The 13,271-nt window shown below is 40.3% G+C and overlaps 1 protein-coding gene and 1 long non-coding RNA gene across 4 annotated transcripts in view; one reads left to right on the top strand and one right to left on the bottom strand.

Annotated features, from left to right (window-relative positions):
- Positions 1–13,271, bottom strand: part of ankrd6b (ankyrin repeat domain 6b) — a 188,744-nt gene that overhangs the window by 120,833 nt on the left and 54,640 nt on the right. For all 3 annotated transcript variants that reach the window (XM_030404994.1, XM_030404992.1, XM_030404995.1), the window contains one exon: positions 9,731–10,074. In XM_030404994.1, coding sequence (XP_030260854.1) covers positions 9,731–9,856 — 126 coding nt within the window. In that variant the 5' untranslated portion in view covers positions 9,857–10,074. The remainder of the gene's footprint in view (positions 1–9,730; positions 10,075–13,271) is intronic.
- On the top strand, positions 1,659–3,698 carry LOC115573911 (uncharacterized). The gene is made up of 5 exons (XR_003982376.1): positions 1,659–1,862; positions 2,633–2,882; positions 2,976–3,078; positions 3,228–3,362; positions 3,487–3,698. It is a non-coding gene; the product is annotated as an uncharacterized LOC115573911 (long non-coding RNA).

Genomic DNA, 13,271 nt, shown 5'->3' with positions numbered 1-13,271 from the left:
TTGGATCGCTTTGGATCAATTCTTAAAACTTATTAAAAATAAAAAATTTAAAAAAAATCAAACATAGAGCTTGTTCTGACACTTTTTCATACCGCGACTTTCTCACGCGAGATTATGCGCGAGGTTTTGACCGGTCCGGATGTGCACTGTATTAATATGTAATGAGGCGCGCGTTGATTGGCCGCAGGAAGGACAGAGCCGGAATGGGGGGCGAGCCTGCATGCACACAGACTCCAAAACATAAACAGCCCCCTGTCATGGCGCACACACTAAATGACGAACCTTACGGAATTCAGGCATTTATGTACGAGCCAGAGTCGGAAACCGAACGGTAGAGTGAAGAGGCAGAGACGGTGGAAGAGACACGTTTACAGCAGGATGTCTCTGAATGGTAAATTCTTTTTTTTTTCCTTCTTACTTTTCACACTCGTGCTTTACATGTAAGACCTGAGTTTTAATGCTGGCGGTGACGATGTATGGCGTGAAAATGACAGAGAAATAAGCAGATTCGGCGTGCTCACTCAGAAAGTCTGGTTGAGGACGGCTGTGAGCTGATGTTTATGCAAGTAGCCTCCTGTGGTAACGTCACCACAGGAGCAGAGTCAAAATTTCGTGCTTTAGGAACGCGCACTGCTGTGCGCTATTCCTGTTCGGAAAAAGAGCCAAAGCGAAAACAAATGCCACTTTCAGACTCCAGCTTTTCAGGCAAGTTTCAACAGAGGTCCAACACCAATATGCATGATTTAACGAGAGAAATTGCGATTTCCGGGTGATGACTCCTTTAACATCTGCCGGACGATGCTGAGGATGTTCTATGAGTCTGTTGTGGCCAGTGAGATCTCCTTCGCTGTCACATGCTGGGGCAGTGGGCTGAAGGTCGCAGATAACAACAGACTAAACAAACTGATCAGGAGGGCCAGTGATGTAGTGGTGGAGAAGCAGAGAGGAGGATGCTGTCCAAGCTTCAGTCTATCTTGGGTAATGTCACACACCCTCTCTATGACACACTGGCCCAGCAGATGAGCACATTCAGCAGAAGACTCCTCTCACCCAGATGCACCAGTGAGCGCCACAGGCAATCATTCCTGCCTGTGGTCATTAAACTCTATAACGCCTCCCTAAGATAGTCAGACACCCCCCCTTCTGTAACCTGGCTCAAGCATGGACAATCATTTTTTTTTTTTTGCACTTTTTGCATATTATTTAAACACCATCATCATCATGTTATCTTTTATATATATATATATAGGGCTGTAACGATACACGTATCGAAGCCGAAATCGCGACACTCAGATCCACAAACCTGTCTTGCGCTGTGAGAAGGCAGAATCGCAACACAACTTCCAGTCCAGATTAGGGCTGAACAATATATCGTTATCGTATCTATATCTAGATATGAACATTCAAGATATTCATATCGAAAAAGCAACGATATAAACGATATAGATTACCCCGCTCGCCCTGCACGTACAGCTCTGGCAGTCACAACAAACATCCTTTTTACGATTGCCCTTGAATGCACCGCTAAGGCCAGCCAACCACAAACCTTATTTCATGCTTGCTGTGGATCGACAGCTGAAGCCAACCAATGACAAACATACGAGGGCGGGAGTGAGGGAGACGGAGACTGAGACGCACACACAACTTGGCGACTTTCTACAATAATACCCAACTGCAGCCACTGCGACCCCCGAAGCCACTACAAACCACGCCCCATACAAACCACGCCTCTACAAACTACGCCTACGTGTTGCTACGGTGGCCGGGAAGGACGATTAAACTCACAGCAGCAAATGCAAGCAGTCAAAGAAGAAGAAGAAGAAGGAAAATGCAGCCAAGACAAGACGGCAATGCCAGTTCAGGTGAGACGCATTTATATTATTTTTAAGTTCCCGGTTAGGAGGTGTAAACATTGAACACTTAATGTCATTTTAACCGTACGTTCGCCAACCGCAGTTGTCAGCAGCGCCTGTAGGCAGACAAGATGGAGATGCCGGTTTAGGTTAGGTCGTTTACATTTTGGGAAGATGTTGACGTTTAATTTAATGTTTGAGACGTCTTTTGCCAGGCAGAAAGAGCATTAATGACTGTTTTTCAAAGACACCGGACTATTTGTAAAAAAAAAAAAACAACACATTTCGTCAAACCGATACACTGAAAATGTGCGTAAGCAAACCCATTTTGTGTAGTCTTTTACGTTATGAAAATCAGGTTAATGACTGAGCAAGGGATGATAACAGAAGTATTGAGGGAACACGGCACGTAGACGCAGAATATTATCATTTAACTCAACATATCAATGTGTTATTTTGACACACAAAAACATTAAAAAATAGGGTCATGTTTTATATCACTTCAAATAACTGTACTGGCTAGAGATTTGTTAACGGTGACGTTTAAGTGCATGTCAGAAAGTGACATACAAATACATTTATTGCAAAAATGACAGATGTATTCTTGAATCCATTTAAATTGTTCACGTTTGATTGTTTTATTGTAAAAAGCAGAAAGTTTGTACATTTTGTCAATAAACCTAATTTGCAATGGGGGTGCGATAATTTTAAGTGCAAATGTCAATCCTACCTGGATCCCCATAAATCAAACTGACACAATTATGGTTTGCTTTCTTCAGAGTTCACAGGACACCGAGCACATGTACAGCAAGAGGCCTTACAGCTTTCCACCCAGAGAGCATGTTAATGTGAGTGAAGATTAACCCAAGAGAACAACATATCCAGTGTTCACAGCTGTGCACTAAGTCATGACTTTGTGTGTCTTGATGACTTGAGGACTATAATGACAGCATGGACTAACATGATGTGGTCACCACAACCAGAGACGTTGGGATCCTGAGAGAAGACGCATCTTTCCACAGGCTTGTGGTGAGGACATGCAAAGGATCAACAAACAACAAATCTTATTTGATATACTTAACCAGAATAATTAGGTTTAACATCTGAATGCTGTTTGCTCAGATTTTAGGAAAGGGCTCAGCAAGCTGAACACCATAGAAAAGTCACTAGTGACCTTCATGTAACGTTCATCACTCAGGATAACGGTCTACTGCAACATCTTGAAGTGAGTTTTAAAATGGAATTTAAGTCACATAGTGTAACTCATTTTGGTCCAAATATGTTAAATGAATGATTTAAGTGAAACATTTTCTGTTAGCCTAGTGTTCGTACATTTATTTTGAGCATTCTCCTAAGAAATATATATATTTACAGGCGGTCATCACATGAAAAGTTACATCCTCATGGGCTCATGACACAGGCAACAGTCCATGCCCTTTCAGCTGTCCATGCATTTTCCATTGACAGAGCCACAGAAGTGTATAAATGTGGACTGCAGTATGACTTGAGGTATGCTACATACATAAGGAGAGTGCTAATACCTATAAGTATTGTTTTTTACCTTGTTTATGACAGCCTCTCAGTGTGAATTTCCTTTTACTAATCGCTATTTTCTTCCATTTTGTCTCATCAGTGAAAAACGGCTGTTGGCTCATTACATGACAAACAACATGAGCAAGGAGGCAAAACAGCAACTAGAAAAATATGCTGAAAACTCAGAAGAGCTCTGGACTCTGAGGAGTTTTTAAAGACGCTTTAGAATGTATGTAGGATGAATTAAAAAATAGTCTGTGAAATGATAATGTTTTATTTTATTGCCAATAAAAGTTGTTGCTGGCTAATTCATTTGTCACAACTTTTGTGTTTTGAGGTACATATTTTAAAGACCTGTGTATGGTCATATTTATAGATACATAAATACATTTTATTTGTGTCAAAGGGCCAGCAGTCTTTTCTGTTAACCCATAAGAAATCATCACCTTAGAGTGATAATTATGGCATCTGATGTAGTAGGCCAAGCTCTGTGACAGTGTGGCTCTTAGAAAAACGGCTGGTGGAAACAACCTATTTTAATCGAAATGACTACTACTAATTATTATTATTATTATTGTAAATATTTAATTTTATTGAGTTTAAAATAACCTTGTGCACATACATTAGTCACTTATATAAAAAATGAAAAGATGCATGCACCAGATTTAGCAGTCCTATATAATCTTTTATCAGATTAATCTTTTATCCCAATCTTTTATTTTTTTTATTACTTAACTTTCTATTTTTGTATATGTTTATAGTTTCAAGCAAATTGTTTGCATTGAAAAGCATTTAATGTTGTGAATCAACCGTTAAAGTTGTTAAAAATGATCTGGTTATTGCTTTGTTTCCTTTGTGTTTGCTTTCTAAGTGCTCAGGGCCTCCACAGCCACCGTAGTGTTGTATGGGCGTGTTTTGTATGGGCGTGGTTTGTAATGGGCGTGGTTTGGAGCGGCTCTGGCTTGGCTGCGGCTGCAGCTAGACCCTTCTCACTTTCTAGCTAGTTTAGCGACTTTTCAGACCCTCTTAGCGACGTTATTTCTAAATAGCGACTAGCAACAAATTTAGCGACTTATTCAGATCATCAGGGGAAAGGCGAGAAATATATTATATTGTAATTCTTCTGCTGCTCAGAGTAATCGCAGTCCACGGCTCCTCTGCAGCAGCGCCGGGGTCTCTGCCCTCCCGAGCGGCTGCGCAGGCGGCAGGCTGGTGTGTGTGTGGGAGCTGGCTGGGGCCGCAGGAGCGGACGCCACGGCCTCTCGCTCTGTGGATTTGAGACCGTATAGCTGCCGTCTACTCTGTTTTGATCCGTTAATTCTCTGACTTCTTAGCCTTTCTAAATTCCACTGGTACTTTACCAGCGATAACCTGAAGCTGCTGAGTCTCGATCTTCACTCTCACTCTTTCTCTCCAGATTAGGATGTCATCGTTCATCTTGTAAAAATGCACATAGTTCGTTTGATCTTCTCCCTCCCTTTACTGTTGTTACTTCAAATATATTTGTCTCGGTAGTGATTATTTAGTTAAGATTTCTCTATCAACCATTTGTATATGGCTTAAAATAATCTCTTTATTTTTCTGAAAAATGCTTGGTTTTCACCGAACCCGTAAATGGTCTGCATTTTTATAGCGCTTTTCCAGTCTAACGACAGCTCAAAGCTGTACAATACATGCCACATTCACCCATTCACACACACATTCATACACTGATGACGGAGGCTGCCATGCAAGGCAGCAAGGCGCCAACTGCTCATCAGGAGCAATTTGGGGTTCAGTATCTTGCTCAAGGACACTTCGACATGCAACTAGGGGGAGCCGGGATTCGAACTGGTGACCTTCTGATCACTAGACGACCCACTCTACCCACTGAGCCACAGCTGCCCCCGTAGTCATAACGTATCTATATCGAGATATCTGGCATGAATATCGAGATATGAAATTTTGTCCATATCGTTCAGCCCTAGTCCAGATCCAGCCCTATGAGCTGCAAGTAACACCACATTAACACCGCAGCGGTTGTTCGCCAATTCTCCGCCGTTGTTCGTTCACACGGAGCGAAACACCGCTGTAAAAATGAAGCGCTACGTAATTCACACAGAAAGCCGGCGCTGCGGCTCCTAAAGAGACGTGACGGTACATGTCATGATAATGACGTGTGTGTGTTTTCAAGGGGTTTCCCCGGTGTCTCCCCTGTCAATCAAAACCCGACGGAGGCTGTCTTCCGGGGTAAAGTTCACTGATGTCTCGGTCCGGAGGGCTGACCGTCACAGAGATTTTTTTTCATCATAAACATTCGGTGAGTTAAAGTTTTCTTTGCTAGTGACAGGCCCTGTTTATCAGGCAGAAATGTGACAAGGACTCGGTAGGACGGGCAGAAGGAAGGACGCTTCTCCACGTACACTTACACATGGACAGTTACAGTTACTACGTTACCTTCGTTTGGTTCTGTAACGTTGCTTTGTGGGACACTTCTCTGTATTAAGTTGAGTGAGGGAACTGTGCAGTTAACAGACCATCAGATAGACACACCCTCCACAATACTGCACCTCTGATACTATCAGACAAGTATCATATACATAAGTTATTGAAATGTAACATAAAAAAAAAAGTTTAATAAAAAAAAAAAAGAGGTTTATATCGAACCGTGGGTCAAAAATCGTGACACAAACCGAATCTTGAGTTTGGTGTATCGTTACAGCCCTAATATATAAATATATATATATTATATATTAGGGCTGCATATATATAATATATAAATATATATATAGCAAGTGTGCTAGTGTAAGTCAGGTGGATATTGCTGTGGTAGCAAGGTGCATGATTGTCCATGGATGTTAGAATTAAGTGTGCATTGATAGTTGAATAATAAAATATACAAAATAGTGACAGCACAAATTATTGTTTAATAAACAATTGAACGTAACATTTTTGCCTGCTTATCTGATTGATAATTTTATTGATCACTGAGATAGCTTTGACTTGGAATGAAGTTGTTCCAATATAAAAAAAAATAGCTTTGATGTAGTTAAGCTACTTTTGCCATTTTGCTGTAGCTTAGCTTGCTACATTTCTCTTGGGAGTAGCTTTGGTGTAGTGAAGCTTAATTTAATGTAGAGTAACTTGTAGCTTAGCTCACCACTTTTTTCGAGTAGCTTGCCCAGCACTGCGTTCATGACTTCAGACAACAACAATGAACGAAGAAGCAGATGAGACCGCACTGGTTGGCCACGTGGATGGGAAATTTTGTTTTTAAAAAGCGGACGGATGGCAGCGTAGATAAGAGCACGGTTGTGTGCAAATTATGCAAGAAGTAGTTTGCGTATCACCGCAGCATATCAAGCCTCAGGTATCACCTAAATGCTAAGCAACTATTTAATATGTTGTTGTTGCAACTGGCACTTTATGTTGAACTGTTTATTGTTTTGGCCAAGGTTATTTACAGAGAGTTGGACTGAAATTGATTTGTTTAGATCAGCTGTTGGTAAAGTCTGTTATGGCCTCTGAAGATAGATGTTTTCTAATAGTCAGGGTTTCCAATGTTCTGAATGTACTTGAAAGTATTGTGTTTTACTTGAAAAACAAAGTGTTATAGTTTACAGAAGGTCTACCTACCTATAGGCTACCTGAATCTCTGAAATGTATTCCTAAATATGCTATTACTACACTTTATGGCAAAAATTGCACTGGTCTGTTGGTCTTGAAAAAAAAAACCCCAAACAATGTTTTGTTGCTTAAGCTTATGTATTCAGTCATTAATCAATGGTATACTAAAATCCATGTGAAAAAAATTGCTTCTCACTGTTCTCAGGTCAAATATTTATATGCGATTAAAATGCGATTAATTTCGATTAATTAATTACAAAGCCTCTGATTAATTTGATTAATTTTTTTAATCGAGTCCCGGCCCTAATATATATATATATATTAGGGGTGGTGAAAAAAATCGATTATTGATTAATCACGATTATAATATTGATTCGATTATTAAATTTCCAAAAATCGATTAAAAAAATAATAATAATAATAAAAAAAATATATATATTTTTTTTAAATAGTAATACAAACTGGAGTCCTCCTCGTACTGGCTTCCGCTACATGGTCCACAGTCTGGAGCCAAGATATCTTATTCCATCCCGGAGCTTTTTCACACTTAAATCGATTCCAAATCTTTAAAAGGAGACAAAGCTTTCCGTGCAAGTGTCCCTCAACTCTGCTCACAGGGTAGCAATAACCTGCGATGCCTGGACATCCAGAGCAACAGTCTCATATGTGACCGTTACAGCTCATTATGTCAGCAGTTAATGGAAGCTAATGTCCTACGTACTTCAGACGAAAGCTATGGATGATAGCCACACAAGCGCAAATATGTGTGAGTTTCTCAAAGCAATGGCAGACGAGTGGGGAATAGAGAAACACGCCCTGGTTCTCGTCACCAACAATGCTTCTAACATGAGTCCGGCTGCTGAGCTTGGCAGCTTTCTTTTAACAGTGAAACACTACATTTAAAACAAATTAAAAAATAATAATTTTGATATTACAGTTACACTATACAATATTGAAGGTGCTGTGAGGTGTTACTCCCAAGATAAGTAAAATAATTCAGCAGCTGACTGATGTTAATTGGAAGATCAATAATCGTTAATAATTGAAAATCGAATCGATAATCGTTAATAATCGAAAATCGATTTGTAATCGAATCGAGACTTCAATAATCGGAATCGAATCGGGAAATTGGGCTGATTAACCACCCCTATATATATATATATATATATATATATATATATATTTATATTTTGTTCTTAATAGATGTTGCTTGTACAATATATGTTGTTTGTAGATCTGGAGTGTGTTACAAAAATAATTTCCCCCTGGAATTGTTAAAGTATTTCTGATTCTGATTTTATATGATTACATTTCTCAATCAAAAGCATCTGCAACCATGCTAGTGGATCTGTGAGGCTCTGTGTAGAGGTAGCTGTGCTACATGATACTTGCTAATGATTAACGGGTGGATTGTTAAAGGAGAACTTCGGTCGATTTAAACATGCAGCTTCATTGCTCAAGCTACCCTTGACTCGCGAGTACCAAAGACGCGAACAAATTTGGTCCAGCCATTACAGAGCTCCGTGAACGGAGATGTAGCATTGAACGCTAACAGCATGGGGTCAGAACTTTACACTGTGTTTTAAGCGTCTTAACATGCTCCACATCTCACACCAAAAGTTATGCAACATCAGCAGACACCTTAGCACACAGCACTGTAGCGTGTATGACTCAAAATGAATAAAAAAGTAGTTAAAATAGTGTGTTTGTGCAAGCAGCTACATACCCGTTTGTTGACATCCATGTGTTCCGGTAGCTAGACCAAACTAGCATATCCATCGAGTGTGCACTTAACAGGCTTAACAGGCTATTGTAAGGCTCATGGCTCATGACAGGCTGTAACATGGACATGTACATTATGAACATAAACACGAAAATGCTGGAATACGTTTCCGTCTCCGCCAGTGAGGGAGTAAGTGCACGCTTGACGGATTGACTAGTTTGGTCTAGCTACCGGAACACACGGATGTCAACAAACAGGTAAGTAGCTCCTTGCACAAGCACACTGTTTTAACTACTTTTTTATTCATTTTGAGTCATACACGCTACAGTGCTGTGTGCTAAGGTGTCTGCTTATGTTGCATAACTTTTGGTGTGAGATGTGGAGCATGTTAAGACGGTTAAAACACAGTGTGAAGTTCTGACCCCATGCTGTTAGCGTTCAATGCTACATCTCCGTTCACGGAGCTCTGTAATGGCTGGACCAAATTTGTTCGCGTCTATGGTACTCGCGAGTCAAGGGTAGCTTGAGCAATGAAGCTGCATGTTTAAATCGACCGAAGTTCTCCTTTAACTACTATTTTTGCATGTTAGCATGCAAAATTTTAGCATCACAAGTACTGCTGAGGCTGATGAGAATGTCATTAGTTTTAATGGTATTTTTTGTAATTAATTTATAATCTATTATGGGACGAACAGGAACTTTGACCTGAAGATAGAACGAGTGGAAAGAGTAGGTTCAAGATTGTCCGACACTACCAGCTCAAGAGTCACATGTCTGGCATGCAAGCCAAACATTTCCTGTCTGTGGCTTCTCTCATGGGAGTATTTGATGCTTTTCCTTTATGTAACCATAAATTGAGTATCTTTGGTCTTCTGACTGTTGGTCAGACAAAACAAGAAAATGGCACTGCCATTCTTGGGCCCCATTGGTAAGGGGGTTGAATTACAAACAAAACAAATTTACAGAACTATCCACCAACATCAACTGATTATCACACTCAGGACCATTCACTCACCTTGGTGACAGCTACTTTTGCGCCCTTGTTGATAAGCTGGACCACATTGTCAGCTTGTCCCTTGTGTGAAGCTATGAGGAGGCGCTCGGAGAGTACGAGGACCTCAGCCGCATCCTGCTGGCTCATGAAGCAGGCCTAATGATGCTGCTGTCACGGTCAGACACGGCGTTCCAGATAGTGGGGAAGGCAGCTGTGGCAGTGATCTCAGATGCCTTCTAACTCATGTTGAGCTCGGCAGCAGATAGAGGCGTAAAACATGAGCTGGAAAGGCTGCCAGTGTGGCCTTTTCTTCTGTTGCTACGAACTCTACAAACTAGCAGGATTCCTCCTCTTCATTCTCTCAGCTGCGGGGAAGAGAACAGGAAACACATTGAGTGAAAACAAGCCTGCATGTGCTCCCCTCATTGTAGGCTGGCAAACAGGAAAACAGGGAGGAATGAGTGAAGTGGACTGACATCTCTACTGTCCAGGTTGTTAAATTCATGTACAGTCCTCATGGGATCATGTGAGCTGTACTGAAATAATCCGCACAGAGAGCCAAAAAGAGGGGTCAACTTTGGCTGCCTTTGAGTGCCTGCTGTACAGTAAAGCAATCCCTTCACTCACAATAAGACATAAAAAATACATCACAAAACAGTCATTACCACCTCAAACAGCACAGACACACCTCTGTGGTTTGAGGAGTTCCTCTGGGACACACCTCTGTGGTTTAAAAAGTTCCTCTGGGACACACCTCTGTGATTTAAGGAGTTCCTCTGGGACACCCGTCTGTGGTTTTTGTCTTACTAGGGAAGGTAGAGTGACTTAAAGGAAAAAGGCTGCTGTGTTCAAGTGTCTTGTCTCCCAAACAGATCCTGTTATCTCTGTGTGCTTCAATGCACTGTAGATGACTGCTGACATTATCTGTACCCTTCAGAAAATGGCACTGAGCCAGGGTTGTGGGAATGTGCTAAAATATCTTGGCTGTCAAAGGGAAAAAGAAAATCTACTTTTTCTTTCCTTGTAAAAGAGTTGATGTAGAGTTTCTGTGAAACTATTCTGTCTCAAAGCCTTACTACAATATTCTGATCTAGAGATAAGATAAGATAAGCTGGTATGTTTTCCATTTCCGCTGACTCTAATTAAGGCTCAATATATTAATCTATAAACACGCTGGCAGATGAAAGTAACAGCAAGCAGATGGAAACATCTGTCAAGTGAGAAGCATAAATATTTTTTCGGTCTGGCTTCTTTTATGTGGAATTATTTTTATTGCCAGTTACCAATCCAGAGGCATAAAATGAAATGAGGTTATCATCTGAGTGAATACAGACACGCCAAGCATGTCCTGACTTGAGACTAAATAGCAATTGAACAGCCTCTATTACATGTTATCTGTGCTGTAAGAGCTGCTAATTACATGGGCATATAAGCATTGTTTTTTATCCTTTTATAAACTTGGTATTTTGGTAGGAAATATTTTCTGATCCAAAAGGTGTTTATAGGCTGTTAAACTGGACGTGTAGACAGGATAATTCATGCACACAAACTTTACGCAAGCAAACACCACACACTACAGCAGACTACAGTACACAGACAGGGAGTAACTTAAAGAATATTGAGTTTAAGGTTGAGCTTTCCACACAGTGTCTGTTTTTTGAGGAACTGAATACACAACAAAACAACCAATCTATCCTGCAGCCACACATCAAAAGGTCTATAGATAAGACTTCAACACGTTTCATCTAATACTTTTAATACAGTTCCTAGAAGAGAGACAGGAACTCCCTTGGACTTTTCTTGTTGAATTTTGTGAACACACTAGAGTTGCACGATACCCGCGGTACCCACGGTACCCACGGTACCCCGTGGTGCCAAATCCTAACGGTTCCTACTATACTAGAAATTCTACACGACGGTACTACCGTGGATTACTATACTACCGGTGCCAGTTTCCGCTACATAGCGGCCGCCTCTACTCTCCTTCTCACTGCATGCTACTCCCTTGTAAACAAACCCACATGCTAACTACTGCAACCCAGCTACACAGCTGCTGAATGATTGGCTGTTTGCCTGTTACTGGTGATGTCCGGGGATATGATAGGCTGTTTCCGCACCCTGGGTCCGCCCGTCTGTTAGCTGATTGGCTGTTCGTGTGTTTCTGCCGGCAAGAACGAACTCCGTGAAGACAGCTCCGCTTCGATAGAAATTCGCTTCAAAACAAACAACAAGCTAAAGTTCTGTCTCACCCAGATGCGAGCTTACAGTCACTAACACGAGACAACACACTCACCATGGCAGAAGCACCAGGCCCGAGCGGCGAGTCTGCCGCGGCGGCGTCTCAGTGGCACCACTAATTTTGCTCAAAAAACCAAACTCCAAAAGTCACATTTGGAACTATTTTAGCTTTAAACAAGGCACAGATGGTAAAGCAATAGACGATGGCCATCCACTGTGCAGGCGCTGCCACCAAGCTATAGAAGCCAAAGGAGGGAACACATCCAACCTCATAAACACCTGCAGGGTCGTCACCCAGATTTATATGTCGAATACCAGGTTAGTACGCCCTGTTTATTTTCTCATTGGCTAATATTAGTCTATATGCTCCGTGTACAGGCTGAGGAATGAAGAGTTAAAGGATGTCAAAGTATAAAGCACCTAGAAAATGCATAAAAATATAGTTTTCACAGGGAATCAGTTCCTGTTTATTGTATTTTGTCCTCTATGGTTTATTATGTTATATTATTGTCAAATAGATATTTTTGAAAGACAGAGGATTTGTTATCCTAAATTGATTATTTATATTAGTTAAACATAAATAATGTGCAAAGGAAACTAAATGATTATATGATTTCAACCATATAAATTCTAACTTCATTTATTTGTTTTTTATTGCTCGTATGCTTTTGTTCATGTACTCTTATTGACCCAGTTATGAACTAAAACCATTAGGACCATTAGGCTAATTTGTTATGTATTTCCCACTCCTTATTTTAGAGAGAGCCATCCAACCCAAAAGGGAAGCAACCCATGGCCAAGACCATACCTTTTTTTTTTTTTTAATTTTAACTTTTTAATAAATGTTATTCATAAAAGTATTTGTTTCAGTCTAATTCATGCTTCACTAGTATTATGTTTATCATGCACCAAACAACATTATAAGTAATTAATACAGTAAGTATTTATAACTTGTACAAATACATTGCAGTTCATAAAAATAATGATAATAAAAAAAGGCTGCAGTATCGCGATAATACCCGGAACCGTGATACTTTGTCTGGTATAGTATCGTGGTTACTCATTTTGGTATAGTGACAACTCTAGAACACACTGTATCAAAGCCAATGGACTTAGGAATTTAGCATATGCTATCTTTGATAATGGGCCTTACTGGATTTAAAATGACTTTTTTTCCCTTGCATTTCCTTTGATATGGATTTGTTTTTTTAAGTGTAATAGAAATTTTTATTACATTCACTGAAATTCAATGTGGGAAAACAACATTTTATATAATTGAATGTTAAGGGCTACCAGAGTAGCACAGAGCTTTCACAAACAGTCA

The sequence above is a fragment of the Sparus aurata genome, chromosome 22, assembly GCF_900880675.1.
Source record: "Sparus aurata chromosome 22, fSpaAur1.1, whole genome shotgun sequence".
NCBI lineage: Eukaryota > Metazoa > Chordata > Actinopteri > Spariformes > Sparidae > Sparus > Sparus aurata.
Note: the sequence above shows the minus strand (reverse complement) of the source record. Positions and strands in the feature narration are given on the sequence as shown.